This window comes from Charadrius vociferus, unplaced genomic scaffold, assembly GCF_000708025.1.
Source record: "Charadrius vociferus isolate BGI_N301 unplaced genomic scaffold, ASM70802v2 scaffold436, whole genome shotgun sequence".
In the NCBI taxonomy this organism is placed as follows: domain Eukaryota; kingdom Metazoa; phylum Chordata; class Aves; order Charadriiformes; family Charadriidae; genus Charadrius; species Charadrius vociferus.
This window is the reverse complement of record NW_009649187.1, coordinates 6,958,203-6,982,430: the sequence shown is the minus strand read 5'-3', so window position 1 is coordinate 6,982,430 and position 24,228 is coordinate 6,958,203. Positions and strand designations below refer to the sequence as shown.

Below are 24,228 nucleotides of genomic sequence, written 5' to 3'. Positions count from 1 at the left end.
TTTGCTTCCATCATGGCTTTGAGAAGCAGAGGAGACAAGTTGTCTGGCTTTTGCATGATGTGCAGGGATTCCAGTCACAGTGCACATCAGCTTCAGAAGCAAAGCTGGGACTGCCAGCATTCCTCCCTTGGTCAGTGATTGAGCTCCATTCGCTGCTTGGAGTAGGGGAAAGTTGCAGCCAATTTGGTGACTCGTCACTAGTCCACATGAAGCTGGCAGTCTGGACTGTTTGCTTCTGGTAGGCTTCACTTGAGTGCAAGCACTGTCTAATTAGACGTGGAGAGATTTGTTAAGTTATATTCCCTTTGCTCACTCGGTGGATGCTTGGAGCATGAATCTTTTAGCAGATATTGATGGGACTCTAGCTGATGAGGGAGAAGCTTGTGCATCTGGCGTGCTCAAGGTCATGTCATGGATTCACATGTTTTTGGGAAAGTGCAGAGCTTGTAGGCAGCTGCCCAGACAATGTGCATTGCTGCCATCTCTGTTCCTTCTGAAATCCCACGAGCAAGGCACAGCAAAGAGCTAGAGGAAAATCCCAGCGCTGCAAATACATAAAATGCAGACTCTGTGGCAGAAGTGAGGAAGTGCATAAGCTGAGGTCTAATGGAGTGAGTCATATGCTCAGAGCAACGAGACTTGACAGGTCTAAGTGAGGAAAGCCCCAGAGGGGCTCTTCGGAGAAAGAGCACTATTGCTACAGCAGTTCAGTTCCTTCTCAGCCACTTGCTAGAGCTGCAGCCTAGCCTTGAAAATATGACTTGCAAATATTTGCAAAACGTAAACTGCATAGGTAGTTCATGCTTGTGCATTTTGTAGTGTCTTGAATGTCTTGAGAGTTGTCTTTGCAGGCATTTGGTCTCATTGAGGTATATTTCTATTTCATGACAATCTGGACATAAGGGTAAGAGAAAGTTGCTGGATTCTGCCTCCGGAACAAGTACTTGGTGCCTGTAAGATTCAATGGGAGCTGCTGGCATTGAGGAAGATGGGGATGAATCTTGAAAAAGCTTGACCTTGAAAAAAAAATTAAAGTCCTGCTGTTTTATTCATTAGAACAAATTCTAGACAAACAGGTTTTGTAGAGTTTGGATTTTTTTTAATGTGGGACACTTGAGCATGTGTTTTATTTTTGGTAAAATAGCTGTTTGAAAAATTATGTGCAACATAAATACCATTTCTGAATTTGGCTCCAACTGAGGGAAGACACATGCAGAGGAGGTGGAAAAAGATGCATAATGAGGAATCTGACCTTAACTTACTCCCTTGCTGGGTACATGCTCTTTTACTCGAGAGAGGCCCGTAAATAATAGATTTTTTTAAACATTTAACTTAAATTTTTTAAACATTTAACTGAAATCACCAATACATTTGAAGAAATATTTTTAGCCGTTCCTTTCTGACTAACAACTGCTGTGGTGTTTGGTTCCCCAGTACTGTGCTGTTAGAGCAATTGCAGGCTAATCTATTCTACAACTACCCGAGTTTTGTCAGTTCCAAGTAGTCAAGCAAGTCCTACAGCTTAGTTTTATTCCTCTCCTGTCAGAGGCAGAGAAATGGCCCTGCTGCTAGTCTTGTTCAATGATGAAATTGCTCTTGAGTCTCATTATTATAATGAATCAATCCGTTCTTCTGAACTGGTGTGTTTTATGTCTCTTACCCCTGTATGTCCTTAGTCTCTGCTCCCTAGGAAGACACTACTATTTAGGCATCAAATCTATCCAGCAAAGAAAAATGAAGTGATTTTCCACCCCTCTTTATATATTTTTCCAGCTAAGGAGTAGTCCAAGCAGCATTCTAAATTATTCAAGACTCTGCAGCCTGTGGAATTTTCAATCTGTTGGAAACAGCTGAAAAATAAAAACCACATGCTCCACTGGCTCTGCATACAAGACTCTGCATTTTAAACCAGAGCTGCTGCATACGCTATAGCTTGTGCCTGTATCATTTGGTGTTGACATCTGCATTATGATGAGGGGAATTATTCAAAGACAAATTACTATTCAGGGTGGTAGTGTGAAACAATGAAAATGAGATTGCTAGAGGGGAAAATACATGCAACAGTTGGTATAGTTAGGAAAGAAAATCAGCCTCATTTGCTGAAGCACTGCTTTCCTCTTTAGCAGAGTTTAACCCCTTTGCAACAGCTAAAACAAAGCTGTGACATGTTTCATGACAAAATGCAAGTGCTTTGTATGTGCATTTTTAACTGGCATAGTTATATTGTTTATGGACCTAATCTGAAAATGTCCTGCAGAGTAGTAAATACTTGGTTTAGACACAGATCTACACCTTGGTGCAACAGCGGGAATAATTCGCATCAAAAAGTAAAATATGACAAAAATCATCGCATTTCCTCTTATTAAGCTGTGAACACACTGATTTTATTTTTTTGTTGCATATGTAAAAACTTCTTCTTCAACAAATACATTTTGATCTTTAGTGAACTGGGCCTGTGTATTGTGAATATTCTGCTACGTCCTGTATTGGTTAGCTTCACAGCTTGGGATATTAATTTCTGTCCCTAAAAACATTTTCTACCTTAGCTAACCAAGACAGTCTGACTTGTGAATACTGAAATATAGTGTTAGAACTAGCAATTGGTTTCTACAGGTTTATGCTAGTCTATACCCGCTTTAGCAGTAGGGTCCCAACATTCTCCAGCTACCCAACCATTCAGGGGTCCTGACAAAACTTTCGGAAAGTCATCCTTGCCTTGTACCCTACCTCTGCAGAGCTTCAGGAAAAGAAAAGAAACATGCATAGATTATAGATTACTTCCTACACTTAAAAATTAGCTATAATAGCCATAAAATAAAGAGCTGCTCTCTTAGTCAGAAATTCAGGTTTGCATATCACATCCTGCGCATGAAACAGGCTATTTGGAGCACATGGCTATTTCACAGCTCATTGGCAGAGCAAAATTTGCACCCATTCTTGAAAGGTTTATGCCAAAGTTTAGCTCTAGCCTAATTTGCTGCCTCTGAGTCCCCCCTCCTTTTCTTACATTGTCTGTCCAGTTATTTTACAAAGTGGCTTCAGTATCTCAGGTCTTGGGGGGGTGTATGTAGGTGTGTGGGTGTGATAGCATTCCCATTTAATTTCTTTACTTCTTGAATTGTAGGCCAGACCAAACACCGGTGTATGGACACATTTGAACTGTACGTTAAAAAAGCAATATACGCTTTCCTTTCTCCTTGAAGCCTGTTCACTTACCTGTGGTTTAGCTTCATTTATCTGTCTTTTAACTGGTGGCAATAACAGCTTTTACATTTTATTACAGGAGGTCACAAAATTCCTTATTGACCAAAGAGATGATTCTAAGGAAACAACAAAGAACTGGAAATTCAAATTTAAGACCTGAGACAAAATGACTAATGCTTTTAAGGATGGCTTTACTTTTATTAATGCTTGGTTTATTGATTTATTTAGTCTTTATTTAAACAAACAAAAAACCCCTGAACTGAGTTGTTTCTTTTCCAGCCAGGTGTTGTTTTTATCAATGTACATTCACAACAGGGGAAAGAAATTAATTGTTATAATTCTCTGATTACCTGAGAAAATATTATAATAAGAAGATACTTGGGGTTTTTTGATAAAAGAAAAGATAGTGAAGAACCAGATTTTTAAAAAAAAATTCTCTTCATGACATGTAGTACCTTTTCTTCTAATGGAATTTTGCACTTTCTTATAGTAAGGAAATATATATTTGATATATTTGTATGATGTGCCTTTTTTGTGTAAAGGTAGAATTACTTATCCAGTCAATAGAGAAATGTTGCAACTGTTAAATGTGTTTTTAAAGATGGACAAACACAGAAACAGAAAGGAGACAGACACGTTAGAGTAGGTTCCGTGCTGAAGAGACGAGGTGTACATCCAAAGAGTACAGGAGATGATACACCTCTGGCTCTTGCAGTGTATGTAACTACTCTTAGACTGACCATCTGATACTGAGGTTTGAGAACTGAATGTCTGATAGCTGAATAGTGATGTATCTGCACTGTCTTGCAAAAGATCTGAAGAAGCTACCAGCTATGTAAGTGCTAAGAAAGACACAATAAGCTTTGATCTGAGAGAGCTGGAAAATCAGTTGTCCATGATGAAAAACAACGATAGATGAATTAACTTATGGGAGCCAATGGGATACATGTTAAACATTCCGCATTGCTGCGGCTTTAACAACCTTCCTACAGATACTGGAAGGCTGCCATGCAGAGTGCGGCCTGGGCAGTAACAGTAGGAGCTTCTTCATTAAACTTCATTTGCCAATGACGGCTATTTAATCTCCATCTTTTGCATGAAAGAGATTTTTCCTGTGTAATGCCATCTTGAGTTTACGTAGCATATGTTAATAGGTCAAATGCATCTTGTTGAGGAAATTAATTACTTGACTGTTACCTTCCATTTAATTTGTAACTGAATGCTTTAGAAACATTTCTCGTACACTAAATTGTCTTCACATTTTCAGTCAGAATTTATCATTTAAACAAAAAAAAAATCTACTTACTTATCACTGGCATCTGAACCACCAACTTTTGCAAAAATTCTAGAAATAATTTTGAAAATTACTGAAGATTATGAAAAATATCTACCTCCTCCCTTAACTTCTGATTCAATGCTGATTGCCACAGCTTAATCTTATTTGCTTTCAAAACATGTTATCATCTACTTGTGGCAGAAAGGACTATAAAAGGAATGAGTGATTTGGCATCATTTTAGAATGTAACTGACCCGTAATGAAGATCAACAGTAGACTAGAAACGGGATAGTTTTTGTGTGCTGTACTCTTGTAATAGTCTAACATAGTATGTTACAAAACCAGTTTCTAATGGGGGTAAGTAATTTGCAAGAAATGCAGAATATCTCAGGCATTCTGACTGATGTCATATTTGTTTGACATCTGCAGAATGAGATGAAATAAGTGTTCGGTTTTGATCTGGAAAAGTAGCATTTGCTTCTTCAAGCAATATTGAGTTCGTATGTTGAGGAGAAAGTGATCTTTAAAGTTCTCTTTAATGGAACTATGAGTTAGGATTTTTTATCTTTGCCATATATTTCACATTTCTCTTATAGCAATGTATTTATATAATTTTGATAAATTAGAGCCTGAAAAAAGTTTCTTACCATACAATGTATGTTTTCTAGTAACAGGTGTTTTAACGGCTTCACATTTCCCAAATCTGGAATGATAAGCATTCCTAATGTTGGGGTCACAGGCTTTGGCAACAAAGGATGACACAGATCAGACACCTGTAGCAAAGGGGTGCGCAGACTTATTTGTTAAGCATACGCAAGTGCTTTTTGGCTGGATGTTCTGTTAGTCTTTGTTACACCTATTTTGATATTGTAATGCCCTTTTTACTTTCAGGATGGGACAACTTCTTGAACAAACTGATAAGATTTGTCTTTTTAGCTGTGCATTGATGCCTGAATAGGTTACAATAATTACTCAGTATAAAATCAGTTGTGTTCTGAAAATGTCCATACACCTTTGGATGGATGCGCATTGTCAAAATAAAAAGTTGTTTGACAGTACTTCGCTTCCCTGCATGAACATGTTAGATGTCAGATGTGAAGACCCATGAAAAGTAAATTATAAAAACTCTTTAGGCTGTTATCTGAGTGTATCTGCATTACCATCAGAAAGCAGTCAAGGACTGAGTTGCCCGAGCACCTGTAGAAACTTCGTGGGTGTTGTCTTGAAGTAAAAGATTTCAGCATCCAAAATCCAGGAGATTAAACCAATTCAAAGCAAATTGCAGTATGTTGTTACTCGAGTCCAACAAAGTACTTGAGTGTGTCTGCGTGTAGTGCGTAATGGAAGTGGTCTGGAGAAGACTGACCGAGTGTTAGTGCCAGGAAGCCCTCAGTGCCACAGTGGGATGTCACCGCTAGCCTCACCGGCATCTCCAGCCCAGGAGAGTAACACTTCGCAGCTCTCAGGCCAGAGCACTGAGCTGGCTCATACTTAGACGTGGCCATACGACCTGAGCTCAATATTTTCATAATAATATGAAACTTAATATTTTCATAAGCGGGGCTTACAGCCTGGCATCACTGCCACCGGCGCTGCCCTTCGCCGACCCCGGCCCCGCCGCTCCCGCTCCCTCCGGGGCAAAGCGCCGGCGTCCCCAGCGGATCCGCCGCCCAGCGGGGCCGGGGGGGGACGGAGAGGGATGTTCCCAGCAAATCCTCTGAAGCGGCAGCACGTTTTAATGATCTAGCGCTTTAGAGCGGCTCAGGGGAAGATCACTGTCATAACTCCCACTTAAAGCAATTAGAACTGTTGCTCTTCTTAGGTAAGATTTAGTATTGTCGTGTTTGCTCGTGTTTTATGTGCCAGTTTATCTTTGCCTGTGCTATTTTAGTCGAACTCGTGCATTGTTGGTGGAAAACGGTAACGTACTGTACTGCGCTTTTGCAATTTCTTCTTAAACACTTTTCCCGCTGTTTCCATGCCTTCCTGTGAGCAGGACATGAAATAACTTGCCTCTTTTTTTTTGTTCCCGAAGGCTTTGTTGTGACAAGGGGCTCTCATAAGGGCAGCATTCTGGCTCTTCTGCTGCCCTGAAGTGTGCTAGCGTCACCTGAAATCTAGCTAGGTCAGGAAGGTGCAAGATTATAAACGTCAATGAGGAATCACAGCCTTGTTTGGCAGGGTCACAGTAAGAAGTGCGGGATTATATATGTAAATGGCTGAGTACCTATTGTTTATCCCTTGCTCACCTTTTCATAAGTACTGAGGTGGAAGGGGAGCAAAGGTCGTGCTATAAATAAAACCACTTCGGTGTGATTTACGTGCGTAGGCTCCGTAAATTGTGCATTGGCTGCGAGCGAGAGCATCTCCTTTTCTGAGGCTGCTGCCCCATCTAGTGGCAGGTTTGTATATTGGGCACCGTCAGAGATAACGAGATGCTGGCGCCTTATAGCCTGGGTTATCGGTTGCAGGCACATAAACATGGCTTTGAACAAAAGCAAATGCGATCCATCAATGTTTGAGTGTATCTAGGCCAATCAATGCAATACTTACGTTTTCTTCAGATGTTCATAAAAGTTTTAATAGAGAATAGTGGCATTTGAAGACAGGGAAGTTGCCCTTTTGGTTGGGAGGTTTGTAGGTGTGATTGTTTCCTGTAAAAAAAAGGGATGTAATTGGCCCAAACAAGTAGGACTAAATCTGGAAATAAGAATTCAATTGCTCTTGTAGATCACTGAGTAATAAAGGTATCTTTTGGAGCATGGGGACTTTCCTCAGTACTATATTTACATTCTCCTTTTGAAATGTTATTTCTCTAATAGCTCACAAATCTTCAAATGGATCTGATTGCCCATACCTTTGATCTGAGGGTTTTTAAATTTCGTTTCTATTGCTGAATCTGTATAAAGACTATCTTGATGACTCTTTATTTTCATAGCAAGATTCTGTAACTGAAAATACAAGACTAACAGTTCTGTTTGGCAGTGGTTTTGTTAATACGAAAAATGAACCATTGGCTCCTGTGCAGTGATACCAACAACACGGCTGGGGTACTGGTAACCTTCTAAGTAAGAAACCTCATACAGACATGCTCTTTGCCATTTAAAGAGCCCACAGATTGTAATTTTAGTTGTAGTGGCTGGACAAGTGTAACAGATACCCAGACAAGGAAAAAACAATAATTAAATAGTATCTGATCTTGATTGTCCCTCTAGAAACTAGGACATACCAGCAGATATATCTACCTTCTCAGGCTGTTGAATGCTGGAGATTTGTGGGATCCTTTGATGTTAGATCGGTGAAAAATATATATGTATATACAGAAACTTCAGCCTTTGTCATGAATGGTTGGTAGGAAAAAATGTAGCAGAAAAGCTCATGTATTTGTGAAATTCCGATCTTGCTACCACACAGTCTTTGTAGCTGTAAAATTGTCACACAGGGAAAGATGATTAACTTATTTAAACCAGTGTAGTCAAAACTATAAAACAATTGTAGTGAAAATGATAAAATTTCATTATGCCTGTATACTTGTCTCCTCTCTTACACTGCCACAAAGTCTATCAGCCTAAATGCCAGCATAGGTATGTATAGCCGGGCACTTTAGTCTGGTCTGTTTTCATTAAGATACTGTATCTAGTGCCTGAGAGGTCTTTAAACATTGCTGCCTCCTGACATTTTCAATGCTACAATTAATAATAATTTTTCTTGTTATTATTGCAAGTGTGTTGATTTAAAAGACTGCTGACATAGATCACAGTCAAGTGACAAACTTTATTTTTAAGCTTTGCAATTCAAAGCACTGGTACGGTAGCATTCTTGGGAGGCTGGAATCCACTCTATATCTTCTTCCCACCATTTGTCAGCTTATATGCTTGGCATCTCTGTTGCCTTTGAACAGTCAGTATTTTTCCTGTCCATGTGATTGTTTTCATGCTTCAGGAGGACATATGTGTATTTTAAGACTAGAATATGACTGTTAAAACAAAAAATGATCCAAAATTTTAGAGCAAAGCTAATAGCTTATATAATTTCCCCCCTAAATTTTCTAGAAGTCCCTTTAATGTAGTTTTAAGGCTGCATTGATCGTCTAAAAATATTTACGTAGCCTGGTTTCAGCTACAGAGTATGATAAATTTCTCTGATTTGCCTCCCCGGGTAATAAACAAAAGAACTCTTGATATTGCATGTCTTAAAACAAGCCTATTGTAAATAAAGGATACAGTTAATATAAGACAGAAGTGTCCTTAGAAGTCAAAAGATTTCGTATGTAGGATAAACCTAGTTGCAGTTATTTTAGATTAAACTGGGTTGTTCTGGGAAAAGATTTCAAATTTATCTGTTTACATCTAGTTTGAAATGAAATTAGCAATTTTTTGTTCTTGAAGATGATAAATAAAATGTGATGTCTGTGATTCTTACGCTTGGGATCCCAGATGCAAGGTGTCTAAGGGAAATGAAACAGCCAGGCTTAGATTCAGTCTCTCCAGTGATCCTCTATAAAAATGAATACTTTAAACATTCCTGTTGTGCCCTGTCTTCACATGACGGCCTCAATGAGAATTTCTACCCTGTGTTTTTGAGGTATTCTTCCACCTCAGTTTCTGCCCCTGCGCCCAATTTGGCATTCAAAGCCAAATCAAACACCAAAACAAGGATGCCTAGGACATACTCTGTGAAGAATCACAATTGTAAAATGACAGCTAATATCCTTCCAGAAATAAAGCAGAAGCTGTTAACCACATAAGGAGGTAAAAATGTCTTCCCACTTGAGTGATGGCACTTGAATTCTGTCACTGATTTAAGTCTGATAGTTTCTCTCATTTTTCTGGTAGATGATTAGTCGGAATAATTTCTGAGACAAATCAATTCATTTTTGAATGGCGGCTACTTGAACTGTTTGTTGTCCTGCAGTGTTGGCTCAGGTTCTGGCTAGCAAGTTTCAGAACAAAATACGCCCGAGATTGTCAAGGGTACCTGTTCGAGGCAGTTCTTCATGTGGCCGGGGCTAATATATCACGTAAGCATGTTTAAAAAAAAAAAAGAGTTACCCAACCACACCAATTTGCAATGTGTCAGACTTTGCAGGTGCATTTGAAGATGAAGGAGTTGGAACATTAGTGAAGATACTTTATCATGGGTGCTGATGTGCTGTAGTAATGCCAAGTACATGCTGTGATCTTCATGGAACAGCTGCAATTTCAACAGCTGTAGTGATGTTCTGATTTATGTCCCTTGGGGATGTTTTGTTTTAACTTAGGCTAAAGTTTTGTGCCACAACATAAGAAAATTTAGGGAAGAATTAGTAAGTGGTCATTCTTAATTACTGCTGCTGAAGTTATGAATATACTGAATTTAGAACATCTGAACTGTGGCTAGCAGAGATACTTTGCTTCATTTCTAATAAATGATGAAACTGCCTGTGGATGTTTTTTATTTGTAAATGCGTCCAGCTGGTTTTCTGGAATTATACTGTCACCAAACAGGCATCAGATCCTAAAATGCAAAAGCCCATGACTGACAAAGTCTGATGGTTGCCTGTGATTTTCAGCTTCTTTTGTGATTTCCTCCTTATGATAATACTGTGCTTTGGAAGGTTTTATCACACCCAAAGGCCTCCAGTTGAAACATACTGAGGTAATTCATGCGTATGATGCCAAGTCAGAGCATTACGTACAAAACACTTTCCAGTTATTCAGTAGAGAAATAACGTTTCCACTATCCAATGGGGGATAATAATTTTACTCTCTCACCAGTTGCAGATGTTATTCATTGAAAATATTTTGCCCAGTGGGACATGGAAGCAATTAATTTGATTCTAGTTCTGTCTGGAATATTATTTTGTTAAGAGTCACTGAAAAGTTTGCTCAAAACTTTTTATAGTTATTAGTCTACCATTAAGAGGTTTGTCTTTAATTTTTAATTCAGAAATCCAGACCATTTTCTCTCACAGGAGCCATTTTTTAAAGCCGCTTTTTAATAAGACGGCTAAATTGTGTAATACTATTTCTAAACTTCCCTGTGGTGTCTGTATTTTCATATAGTCATCTCAGCCACTAACCATGTTCATTTATTTCATAATAAAACAGGGAACCTGTTTAGATGATTTCTCAAAATCTTCCAGTTTTATTGCAAGAACCCAAAACAACTAGTTTACCTCTGTCTAAATTGTTCTGAAAAATTCCAGTGGAGGAGATTCAACGCCACTCAATGCCATTTATTGTCATGCTTCACTGCTCTTACCAGTAGAGTAATTTCATTATACTTCGATTCAGTTTCCCTTCCTGCAACCAGCCTTATTGCTTCTCACCCTATCTCCCGTAGACACGGGGGACAGTTTATCCCCTTCTCTGCTGCAGCCTTTTCCCCTTTGAAGAAAATGTCCCTTGTATATTTTGCTTCTCTGGATAAAATAAACCAAATATCTTCAGTCTTTTCTCCTTGTCATGTTCTAGACCCTTGATCATTATTGTTGTGTTCTTGTCAAGAAGAATGATGCTCAAAACAAGACACAGCTGAGTGTCTGCCTACTCCCTGGGTTTACAAACTGTGCTCTGGTGTATGTCAGTCTGTTTACATTTTTTTTACTCAATACTGTTGACTTAAACCCAGCTTGTGGTCTGCTATGCCTTCTCAACCTGCTTTAATACCAGTCCTCACTCACATACATGTGTGCGTTTGGTTATTCCTGTTTGTCTTTATTAGCTTGTTTGTTTCCAAGAACTCTGGTTTGCTAAGCTCACTCTGAATTCTGTTTGGATGCTGGAATACTTGCAGTCCTTCCCAGCTTCAAATATCATTAGTGTATCCTACCAGACATATGCAGCCTAAATCTGAATGAGTCAATTAGTTGACTGTAGCTATGGAACAGGACACAGGAATTGAGCATACTGCTCATGTGGGTCTGCATATGTTTTCATGCTTGACTTGTGGGTCTACATCTCATTTTACTGTTCGTGAAGTACATAGCACTTGTTCCATAAATTTCTTGCATTTCCATTTCTTAAAATTCCACATCATTCACTTGGTAAAGGTTAAACGACACAAGCCAAATTCTGCTCAGATTGCCCATTTGTATAATCACATGGGATGTGACGGATTTTGAAGGGGTATGCCAAACCAAGTTTGAACCCAGATTTGCTCTTTAATGAATATGCATTTTTTCAAGTATGTCACTTACTTTTTTTACTTTGGCTTGAGGTAGAGGTGTCTGAAGCTTCAGATTACAAGCTTGATGAATGCAGAAACATTTGATTCTCTTTTCATGGGTAAGCTCTTTTCTTGTTTGCTCCAAAGCAAGTGCTCTGGTTAAGTGTCAGAAGTGAGCCAAAGGCTTGGTGATTGAATTGTCACATTGCTCTTTATTAGTTCAGGTTTCAATATGCACAAACAAAATCATCCCACATATACAATTCCACATGGAAGTGGTGTAACATATGCAACAAATAGGTGACTGTATATCATGTTTCATCATAACTTAGTTTATTTAAAACAGATTTTATTTTTAAGTGCTTTGAGTCACATTTTAGTTTCACTTCCATGAAGAAAGCTTCAGCTATATAAGGTAAAGTGGTCTGTCCATTCAGGATGCATCACTTCCTTTTAGGAGCTGAAAGGATAAACTAACTTCCTGTGCTCCGGACACATCAGATACTGCTTTATCCTCATTGCTTAATCTGTTTCTTCTGTGGAAGTATTGAAGATAAGTAGGGACTTGAGTTCATATTAGTTATGCTCCTAAGGCTTCTGAGAGTATGATTTCTTCTCTTTGGCTGATGCCCACCTCTCAACTGTTTCTAAATGCTTGTTGGACTCCCATTCTACTACTTTCTGTTGCCTGCCACGTATCTGAAATCAAGGAATGATATGCTTAAGTAAGAGCAGATTTATGGTATCAACATTTGTCTTGCATGTATGTTAGTACCCACCAGATATCTAATATCTTCCAAAAACGTCCTCTCTCTGGTATTTCTCTTGTCATTCTGCAGTGGTGTTTGCCAAGCTCCATGCACAGTTCTCTAGGCTGTTGCTCTTCATCCTCACCAGCACCGCAACCTGGATCATCCTCTGCTCACTCTCTGTAAGGAGGGAAAGAAAATGTTTCCTGTGGATTCTGTTGGAGGAAGAGAAAGTTTTGCAAAACAGTGCTCTCATCTTGTGCCCTTCTTTTTCCTTGGCTCTGATAACTAGCCAGCCAGATGGTATTGTAGTTGTGGGGCCAGTCATGCAGAGAACATTGAAAGAGAGTATATGAAGTATTAGAGCAGCCAAAGCAGAGATGTATGTACACTGTGTGTTTCTTTAAAAATTTCATTTTTGTTGGGACAGTTTATCTAATATAAACTGAAGAACAAATAAGATTGCACACCCAAAACAGCAGCTAAATTTCCTCAGTTCTCAAGACCCTCTCTTTATTCATACTTTCTCCAGAGCTTCCTAAATTTCAAAATGAAAGACACCTAAAAGCAAATTTTGTTTATTGCTCCTTTTTCATTCTTAATTATATTCATAACAATGGGAATAAGTTGAAATTTAATTTATATTGACTTTATTCATGGAAAAATCCCATAGAATTCAATGAGAAATGTGTCTTTCATTACAATGATAATAATATGCAATTGCCCTGAAGATATTTATATTCTCCACCTGTTGGAAATCCGTTGACTTTAGTACTTTGATAAATGTTTAAATGAAAGAAATACTGAAGTGAGAAAGCTGTAGCATCCCAAAAGACAAGATTAAAACATAGTTGATTTTTGTTTAAAACTATTACCGTTGCTTACTTTGTGCCCATAGTATTCTCTGCCAACAGTGGTCAGCCTGTCCTGTTAGTTACTGTCTAGAAAAGCAGTGAAGGGGTGCCTTCCTTCTCTTCTTGCACAGTCTCCATTCTCACAGTCTCTCACAGGAGATCTCCAACTCATTCTCCAGAAACAGTGCAATTTTAACCCCTGGCACAAACTTTAATCAGCAGACCACAAACAGCACACTTTCTCTGAATAATCCTACCATGCACAGTGGTAACATCTACTGATAAATTTCTGTTTGCAGATCCCAACCACACGTTGTATTGCCAAACAGTTCACAATCCAGTATTGTCAGTAATCATTTCATGTTTAAGTAGTGCTTGCTGTCCCTGTATGAGACTGGGATGTCAGCATGTTACTCACGGTACATTCACACAGTTGTCAACTCTCCCACCTCCTGACAAATCATACCCAGGCAGTCCTGTGGGAGAAAGGAAGTACTGTCCCAGCCATTTTAGAGCAGGGAAATTGAAGTATAAAGACATGTGACTTAACAATAACAGAGCTGGAAATAGTCCAGATCTTACATGCTTCAGTCTTGAGTCTAAAGGGCAAGACTTCATTAAGATTCTTATTCTTATCATTCCGTCACCAACGTGCAAGGTTCACATACCCAGACTACAATAAGCTACAAGAATGTAGCATGATTCTCACAAATACCAGTGTGCTTTTCAGAAAGCGAGAATTTAGTTTATGCATTTTCCCTTCGTTTTTGAAAGGATTGCTATAGTAGAATTTGTACCTGAGCAACTCTGAATTCACTGTTGCCTTGCTACAAAGTGAAGACATCAATTGGTCTAACAATGAGTTGAGTTTGTCTAACTCATCTCTATTTTATAAAAAATAAAAAAGGAAAAATAAGCTTTTCTCTCTTCAGAGGTTTTTTACATCGTTTGGTGCATATAACATGACGCAAAAACATTTGACCAAAATGTTATTATGAATACTTTTTAAAAAGAACCCTTCTGTTCATTTGTAGTCAGAGCACTGCTTGTAGGTCACAACAAAATTCTTGCTCAAGACTTCTCCAAAATGGTTCTGAAATCTGTAGCCATTCATCATTAAGCAGCTAGTGACTGAGACCAAAAGGTTTATATGAGAGCTCCATAAGGAATGATTGCACATACACATTTTGAACTTTTTTCTTGAATTCTTAAATGAACTATAATGAGAAAGCAAATGTTAGTTTACTACAAAAATCAGTTAAATTTTGCTAGCAGTCCTATAACTTGACCCCAAATTCTGCATTTGTGAGAGGAGATGAATAACTAACAAAACATTTGGGTACTAACGTTTTTAGAAATAGGCCAAAAAATGGCAAGCCAAATTGCTAGTCTTTTGACAAATAACTACTGGAGTTAGGATGGATAGGACTGCTAACTTCAGAAATTATCCTGCTAATTAGGCTGCTAATTTGTTCCGTAAGGGACATTTCAGCCATTCAGGAAGTAATTTTTAACAGTGTTAAATGCTTGGCAGAATATTATATGTGCAAGCCTTTTGCTTTCACAATTACAATCACAATCATCACACAAATACACGGCATCTCAATGCTGTGATACAGACTCTTCTCTGTAAATTTGCTATAAACACTGTTTATAGCAGTATCACCAGTCTGTCTGCATCTTATATCTTCTTTAAAAGAAACAAAATCAAAGAACACAGCACATGCTCTTTAGAATGTTGAAGTGATGCTAGGGTCTCACTGTGTTCCCTCAATTACCCAAAAGGGAAGACCTTGAGAATATTTTCTGCCTTTGTCATCTGCCCAAACAATAGAACATATCTTCTGCAAGGACTTACTTCATGTTTAATTGTGATGTTTCATCCAGAATCAGAAATGCAGTTGGCCTTAATTATTTCTTTATTCTTAACACTTTCTACTATGAATTCTGCTCTAGCTAATTTACTTCTTGAAAAAGAAAACAAACTGAAACATAAATAAATCTTGCCATTGGCTATAATTTCTACTGCCTAAGATCATGCTTAGCAGTACTAGAGCTCAACTTTGAATGCTTCTCTTAGAAAATTAGTGTCCACAAAGAAGTACTGAGGAGAGATGGAACTATCACTTTCCTCTGAGCAGCTTTCTATGATATTGCTGCATGGCCTTCTTCCACACACAGTAGCATTTGAGTGAGTTAATTTCTGGAACCAATCTCTTGCTTCCCCCACCAACGGATTTGGATCTTACTGCAGAGCAGCAATGAGCACGAGAACTGTATTCCCTTAGGATGACACCCAACAAGGATGTTTTGCTTTATAAGTTCACCTAATGTTCCACAACCACTCCAGAGGGGTGGATGGGAGTCCTGAAGCATGTGCAGCATGGATATTGGTTCCTCAGCACTATTGTTCATCCTACATGCTATGTCTTGCTAGTACAGACAGTTTTCTACCACTCTATAGCCCAGAGAAGAAGACAATTTCTCCTTTAGATTAAATTCTCCAATTAAATCCTTTAGTAAAGGGGAAGTTCAAACATTTGTCTCAACAAATGACTATAGGGTTCAGATTAGAACTAAAGAGTGGCTGTTGACTTTCAAATCATACTATTCCCCTTTCAAGAGAGAAGCAACAGAGACATAAGAATAACAGTTTTTTAATATTTTAACATCCATCATACAAACAATAAGTTAAACACAGTAAAAAATAATTAAATAAAACTAGAGGTTCCAGCCCTCATACAAATAATTCAAATCTATAAAACTAAGTTTAAATAAAACCAGCATAAGTCTTGGGAATAAGTAGTAGTTCCCCTATAACATCAGTTAAATGAATGGAAATAGAGTTCTGCCTTTGGACATCTGTAGCATTCAATGGGTGTCGAGTCCTTAATCCTCTCCTGGGTGCATAGATACATGTAGAGAGGTTGCATAATCAGACATTTAAGGAGACCTAGACACCTTCAGATTTGACATGGAAGTTCAGTCAAGTTTTCAATTTGTCTTCTTGCAGTACTGTTCTTAAGTGTAATACTTTAAGAGTTTGTAATGCTGACAGAGCTCCAGGTGCCATCCTTAGTATTTTACTACTTGTTGGGTCTATAGCAATGAACCTTATACACCAAGTGTTGCCTCAGTCTAAATAGACTTCAGTTCTTCTTCATGCATTAGTGATAATTAATGTTGATGCAGTTTCTTTCACTTTCTGATGCAAAGCCTGATCACCCTCTCAGTACTGGTCTTAACAGGTTACCTTTCTAGGACTTGCACCTTAGCATTATTCAGTTTGATGAGGAAAGATTTTACACTCGGGCCATGTATAAAATGAATACTTGAGTTAAATTAAAACTTCACTGATACTTCCAGACTAAATGCTAGTTCATAAATGAAGTGGACAGATAACTCGATATGCATAGTATCATGCATGGGAATACTCATTTAAATGTTAAATATTTTAGCTTCCCATGGAGTGGTTTTCAGGTAATTCAGAGTAGTAATACATCAACCATCTCTCTGCCTCAGGAACACTGATGTGAGTAACAGACCACACGAGTATTTGAAAGGAACGCCTCTCATGACATTCAGGACTCCTGTGTCCTGCTATCTGTAAAGGCTTAATCTTGTTCATTTGAATCCAGATGTAGAATGAAGGTCTCTTTCATTCAGGGAGAAAACGACTCTTGGCAACTACTGCATTCATGTTGGAGTCAATCCAGTTAAGGTATCGAGTAACTCTGGTGTAAACGCCAGGCTTGTTTTCCTTTGCACAGCCATCTCCCCAGCTGACAATCCCATAAAGTGTCATTCTGCCATTGTGCTCACAGACCATAGGGCCACCAGAATCTCCCTGACAATAGAAAAAGAACATTATTAGGCCATTTTCTGCAGATGGAGCCTTTATAACAGGGAACCTGTGATTGTTTCTCTAGAGTGAAACACGCTAAAGTTTTGATTTTTGAGAACACTGCATAGATGGAACAGAAGGCTCAGCATCTGCTGTGCGTTCAACACAGTCTGTAAGGTAAGGAGTTCTCTAGACTCCCCCCCCCAGCACGGGGCAGAGAGAATAGTTACCTTGTATACAACACTCCATCCTAAATTTATAATCACAGTTATTACGCTAGTGATGCAAGGTCAAAGCCAACACACTCAGTTCTTCACAGAATCAGTTATCTTGCTGTCCATAAGGTACCTTTACACTTAAGGACAACAATTGTTCTTTAGTGGCATATATGGCCACTCTGCCCAGTGAGGGTGCAGTGAATCAAATCTAGTTTTGAGGAATCTATGGAGGGACTCAGTGTCCCCCAGTAGTTCACTTTTTATCTCTTTGCAGAGCTGTAGTTAGTGTTAAGAAAGTGCAAGCTGAGATTGGAATAGCTACTGTATTCCTCTGATGCATACTACCACCCATTGTTTGAATGGATTGTAAATAAGGCCTTGAGGAATAACAAACAGCTAAGGTACAGCACTTCTTGCTCCTCTAAAGGAGCTCTGGAAGGATAACACCTAACTCTAAGTCCCAACTTTCTTCCATATGTTTAGCCACACTACATGTCAACTTCACTGGATACAAATTCCTGCAACATAAAGAGAATCTTCTGACTAGTAGAATTACAAGATGCCATCAGTTGATCCAGTACACACATTTAAAACAGTTTAGAAAAACGAAACCAGTTTTACCTTGCATGCATCAGTCATCCATGTGGGATCACCAGCACAGACCATGTTGTCAGTAACTCTGATACTGTCATAGTATTCATATTTACATTTTGTCTGTGATATTAAGTTTACAGTGGCTGACATCAGTCTTTGAGCATAGTAAATGTCATCTGCAAACAAAAGAATACTTAATTATTTTCACCATCCAAGACAAAGCCAACCCATAATGCACACTTTCAGCACTTAAGTTAGCAAAACCATTCAAGTTACAATTTGAGGCTCTTATTTCCAGCTTATTCATTACCAGTAAAAGTAAACAAATACTGCAGAAGTTTTGAAGAGGTAAAACAAGTGTTCCAAATGCAAGCTGTAAAGCTTGGTTTTCAGAGAAGTGGATTGATAGCTTTTGAAGGATGTTCTGCACAAATGCAATCCTTTGTTAATCCTCCAACACAGCTTTAATTTTTTTCTACTCCTCACCACATCAGAAGTGATAAAGATTGCTGTGTTTTACATCTTAGCTTACTTTGTACAGTTTGACAAGTGAAAGCAGCATCAGAAAAGAAATACCATGGACAACTAGAGAAGATGATAGCAAAGATGATCTTGGAGATACACATGGAGTACAAAGAGTAATAGAAAGGATTTTTTTTTTTTTAATCCTTTGCAGATCATGGTATAAACCATCCAGTTCCCACATTGTGGAAGTACAACTTCAGAATGAAGTCATTTACTTACAAAAATCTTGTTTTCCATAGCCAGATATTTCACACCGGGTATTGTCTCGTAAGTAAAGGTTCTTCTCTGGCAAGCAGACTGTTCTGACATATTTGGATTCTACTGCACACTGTCCAGAAGTTGTTCTTATCCTTACCAAAGCTAAGAAACAAGTTAAAGATACAGTTAGATTTGTAAAGCAAGTTCCCCCCCTCCCTCAAGTTGTCTGAGAAAAGGAATATAGGGTACAGTTAATGGGAATAGTTGCAATTACATTTAGTTCTGGTTACATATGGTTCCTCTCACTGCTTTTTTTTTTTTTTGAATGATACTGGATCATTATTTAGGAACAACAGAATTGATTTCCCAGCACTAAAAATCGGCAAACATTTCAATTTGAACTTCCTTCCTGGAAGGATATGAGCTGATAGCTCAGCGAAGATTTTTCTGCAAGTGTATCTTTAGGTGTTTTTAGACTTCAACTTCCTGACTGCCTGCAGAGAGGGGCACTCCCTGCCCTGCTGAAGAGTGGGCAGTTCATACTGTACTTCTCACCAGAAAAGCTTATGAAGCTACTCAGTCTTTTTTTCCTTAGCAGCAGGAAATTAGAGGTAGAATTCTAAGTGTCAAGTACAGGAGTGGCAAGTCTGTTCTGTGCAAGGTACAAAAAAACCCCTCATCTCCGATTTTGTTTAGCAATGGGCTTGTGAAAGCCAGAGGGACTTACCAAAAAGTCTGGATTGATTCAGATAATACTTTGGCTAATGTGGTACCTGACATGGCATTCCCCTACTATATGTACATGCCCCTACTGTACGTGCATTTTTTCATTTACATACATACAGTGTGATCTCTGTAGACATAGAATAAGATGGCAGAAACAGGATACTGACACCAGTGGTCACGGAAAAGCCACACCTTGTACTGGTCCAGAGATAAAGACAGGCTTATAGTTGACTGTGTGCCAGGTAACGCATCTGATGTGTACCACAAGCTAAATTTATACAAGTGAAAAAATCTTGCTCTGTACAGGCCTAGTTCTCAGAAGCACCTAGTCCTGTTCCCCTTCATTTTGTCTCTGGTGTTACTTCTAAAAGAAGGTGTATGCCACAATTATGTAGCCTTCAGCTATCCTCAGTGTTTTAAAGACTCATATTAAGATGACACTTACCAATATCATTTTCATTGCCACCCGTGTCATCTGTAAATTCAGGGTGAGAAATGATGTCATCAACCATGAATACTTGTTCCTTATCATCAGTAACATTCAGTATGGACTTTCCAAGGAAGACTTTGTAGATGGATTTGTTTTGTGGGCTTTTTGACCTGAGTGAGAATAAAGAGATCCATGAAGACTACCTGTTTCTGCCCGAGATCGAGTTTAGACCCAGTCCCAGTTGTTACATGTTTACTTTAATGCTGAGAAGAAAAAGCAAAATTTACTCAGCTTTGAAAGTTAATCCAGTATTCTAGAGGAAAGCATCCTGATTTTGCATTTGAATGGATTAAGATAGATGTTCAGGCATTTTGAAATGCACACCTAGCTAGCTGCTACTAATGCCAGGCACTGGCAATGAGAACCCTCTGCAGGATGCCAGGATGATCAGCTTTCCACAGCAACAACAACCACCCATACATGTATTGCTCAACAGCTCATCACCTTTCAGTACAATTTAAGTTTTGTGAACAGCTAAAGTAAAAGTGAAACCCTGGCTCCAGTTTAGGCTAAAATTGTTTAAATTGCATAATCCACCAAGATGTTCACATCTTGCTAGCTCATTCTGCTAGACCTGGACTCCCAGAGGCTTAATGTTTATGGCTGCTCTTCTTGTTTTCCTTAATGAAAAGAACATTCTTACTATGGTACATTTTTAAGGGTTGCTCAGTGAGCATCCTGCAAAGAAATTAGTTGAAGACAGTTGCAAGAAGAAGGATGCAGAACTGCAAACTTACGGAGTATGAAAACAGTGTGCTGCTGTAAGCACCCAGCAAGGGTCAATGAGGCTGCCACCACACAGAAAATGGTCAACGCCCCTTATATTTTGGAAGATGCCAGCTATCCAAGGCTGAGACTCAACCTCTGCCTGGCTTCCACCAACAATCTTGAAGTACTTGCTGATGCTCCTTTGACCACATGCATGCCCTATGAAAAGAGAAATTTTGTTCAGATGTTCTTACAACTAAACACCAACCTTATACTATTAGAAAAAAAGCCACAAAGCAAAAAAAAAAAACCAAACAAACAGTTGTCTTGAAACTAATGTTACTTACCACACTTCTCCATGTTGCAGGGTGTTTCTTGAATCATGAATCCCTTCTTGGTGTAACACCAGGGCCTGTTCCTTCCATTCGGGTTTCTAGAAGATAAAGGAAGTGTTTTTTGTAAAGACAAGTTTTTTTTAAAAAAAAGATAGTATCTTAGAATTCTAACTGTCCTGAAAGAGCCAAAAGTGTTCTCTTGCAAGATATGCCAGAGAAAATAATTAACAATTAACTATTTCTGTTGCATACTGGGAATTTTGGTGTATGATTGGCTTCAGTGGTGAAAACTCTAGACACTTTGGAGTCACATTCCAACTATTTTCAGGCAAAAATTCATCTCTGTAATATTTTGGGTTTTTTTAAAGCATGTACCATCACTTGAGGAACTTCTGGGGCTGTGACAGTAGAACTCATCCCAGGAAGAGTGATGCTTTTCCTACCTGCAGTAGCTGTGTTTGCCCAGTCCGAGCTGCAAAGCATTCTTCAAGTGAGCATGGTAATGACCCCTCCTGACTACTGAAGGAAGGTCCCATGGCAGACATTTGTCTTCTGTTGCCATTCCTCTGTAGTCCTCCCCATTCTCAGTATAGCATATGCTGTCAGTCTCTGAGAAAATAATGTGTCATTAGCAGCATGTTCTTGTTTATAATTGTTCTGAGACAGAAATAATCTGTCTGGATCCTTCTAATGTGAGAGAAGTGTCTGCATTACTCTTGAAACAGATGATGCAAAGTCTGGACTGATTATGTATTCTTATTAGATTTGTTCTATATGAGTTTTGAGCAAATACCTTATGCTTTAAGCATGCATAGTGCTTCTTTAATAGTTTCAGTGTACTTCACAAAATAATCAGGTCGTCTTCTGCTTCTGAACACTCCCAAACAATTTCACTTTTTTCACCCCAAACTGAAGCATTTGTGGGGTAGGCAATATTAGTGAATAAGCAGGGACAAAAAAAAATTAAAGATCCCAATTTTGCACCAATATTTAGTTGTTTCTCCTCACTTAGACTGTTAGCATAAAGTGCTAAAGGATATCCAGTCACATGTTTGTGGGTAATACTTTCATTTGGCATTTCACATTCATGATTTTCCTATCTTTTTAGATCTTTTCAATCAGTTTAGTTAGTATTAAGGAAGATAGATACTCTACCTAGTTCACAGTGAATCCCAGTGTATCCTTCTGGGCAGACACAACGATTAATTCCGCTAAAGAGGTAATAGGTAATGCAGGTTCCTCCATTCAAGCAATTGCATTCTGCAAGTAAGAGACATCACTAATTAGTGGCAAAACATTTGAATGATGAACTAAAGTGAAATGTAGTTGCAAACTAAGTTTTAGGCTTTTAAGTGTCAGTCAGAGTCTTCCTTCTTGTATGAAGACATAATTGCAGGATAACAAGTTTTTTAGGTTAAAGTAGAAGAGGCAGATATTTACCCTTGTGAAGTGATCTGTGTTTATAGGGCAGCTGGTAGTACTTCTTGCTATAAACCTAAGGGAAAAGAAAAAAGGATTTTAAGGGAACAGTTTTTTTATGTGGTCTGACTATCTTATGGGCCCAAGCTCTATTCCCTACTTCATACCTTCAACAGTTTTGGTTTTTGTATGTAGTTACCAACTGAACCTGCTCTGTGGAATCTGGACGTGAATGAAAAGTGGAACTCTACCCGAGCAAAGCAGAATGGCAAAGAAAAAAAAAAAATACACCACACAAAAGACCCTCAGAGAAACCCCACCAAGCTGGTCCACTGCATCAGTTATTTCTGCTATAAGAACCTGAGCAGCTCTCAATGGTCAGCATCCCTAAAATGGGGAAGGGAACTTCTACCTCTCCACCTCTTCGCCACCAAGCAGTGCAGCAAAGATGCAACATTCCCCAGCTGCCTCTGTCATTTTGATGCTTCATGTTTGTGCCATGGAAAAAAAGCCAGTAGATTTATACAATTATAGATTCTTGCCCTGTACTCCAGGTCCTGCCTTGGCTTTGCAGGCTGAATATTTCTTTCTTTATGGAATTAAATAAGATTAGGCTTTTAGTATACTTTCTCCAGAGGTCAAGTGGGCTTGCCTGAGCTAAAACAAATAATGTTAACAATTCAATTCCATAATGTCAGTGAATGGCTCTGCTGATAGATATCAGCTGTCATACAAGTTTATAGTAAGAAAATATTCCAATTTGTATCTGTTGCTCCCTTTTTAGCATCACACTTTCAAGTAGGGGAGGTGGAAGTTTAGTTGAGACTCAGTATCCCCCTCCACAAAAGACTGATGAGCTCTTGGTACGCAACGTCCAGGTCTAAATTGCATTAAGAGAAAAACAGAAAAGCTAAATTTCTTAGTTATTGCATGTCTTCACTAATTGAACACTAGCAGAATCAGAAGAATAACTAAAGGGTTCAAAACCACTTTTCTTGCATATATACATGTGCAGCAGATGTATACATACACACAAAGGCAGCAAAAATAATTCAAGTCAAAAGCCTACTATACTGCCCAAAGCAGAAGTACAATCAAAACCAGAAGTGGTTCCAAGTGAACCCCCCCCCACCTTTATTTCAAAACTTACAGAATCTAGTCCCGTGACAATTGTGCCCAGAGTTACTGTGAGGAAGATGAGTAACTTCATGTTGTTAGTTAACTTCTCACTTCGTTCCTTTATCTGTATTATTTTGATTCTGAAAACAAAAGAGAAAATTAGTGCAATGCTGTAGCTTTCAGTGTCAGCTTTCTCAGTTCTGTTGTCATCAGTGGGTTTCAGAATAAGTCACAACATAATTGACAGAAGAATTAAGCATTGACTTCTTGTGGAATATCTGCTTATTATTTTCATATATTAAATTAGACATTGTTTGAAGCAACTTTTGTACATTCAGCAATACAGCCATACTTACTTTTTTTAGAGTTTAAAGGAGCAAACAGGAAATTAGAAAAATCCATACTTGGTTTCTGCAGTGTGGACTAACAGTTAGAAATTAGTAGACGTATTTAGTTACTGTCTAGCTGTTTGTACCTATTTAACTGATTAGTACTACCTTGCAACAAAAGCAATGAACATCCACATTTAGGGTATGAAAGGGAAAGCTCCTTTTTGGATGACCTCTATAGTTGCTGACTGTATCTTGTTGATGCTAGGCACTTACATAAACCTGGCCACCTCACAGATCACTGCAAACTCTTGGCTTGACTTTTTCTCACTTGTTTACAGTATTAGAGAGGCTCAGAACGTATTCTGTCTTGAGTTCTTAAATACTGCTGGCTCTTGCAGCCAAGCATGTATCACAGTCCTCCCAAGCCTGTTAAAAACTAGCTTGTAAAAATGATAGGCAAAGACAACTACAAAGCACCAATATCTTTT

The 24,228-nt window shown here is 38.6% G+C and overlaps 1 protein-coding gene across 1 annotated transcript; it reads right to left on the bottom strand.

The window, feature by feature from the left end:
* Nucleotides 1–16,890: 16,890 nt before the first annotated feature.
* PLAU (plasminogen activator, urokinase) lies at nt 16,891–23,545 on the bottom strand. The gene is made up of 10 exons (XM_009888778.1): nt 23,440–23,545; nt 22,311–22,365; nt 22,026–22,130; nt 21,314–21,479; nt 20,883–20,968; nt 20,565–20,754; nt 19,783–19,937; nt 18,633–18,773; nt 17,916–18,064; nt 16,891–17,079 (listed from the first exon to the last, which is right to left on the bottom strand). Exons 1-10 carry the CDS (start codon nt 23,497–23,499, stop codon nt 16,891–16,893), a joined length of 1,296 nt encoding a protein of 431 aa, XP_009887080.1. The 5' UTR covers nt 23,500–23,545.
* Between the last annotated feature and the right edge of the window lie 683 nt (nt 23,546–24,228).

Excerpts from the sequence above, each read along its gene's own strand:
- PLAU (XM_009888778.1), bottom strand. The coding sequence starts at position 23,499 with ATGAAGTTACTCATCTTCCTCACAGTAACTCTGGGCACAATTGTCACG. Across the intron at positions 20,755-20,882 it reads CTGCAACATGGAGAAGTGTG|GGCATGCATGTGGTCAAAGG; the intron begins GTAAGTAACATT and ends CTCTTTTCATAG. Across the intron at positions 18,065-18,632 it reads CTATGGAAAACAAGATTTTT|ATGACATTTACTATGCTCAA; the intron begins GTAAGTAAATGA and ends TTTTGTTTGCAG.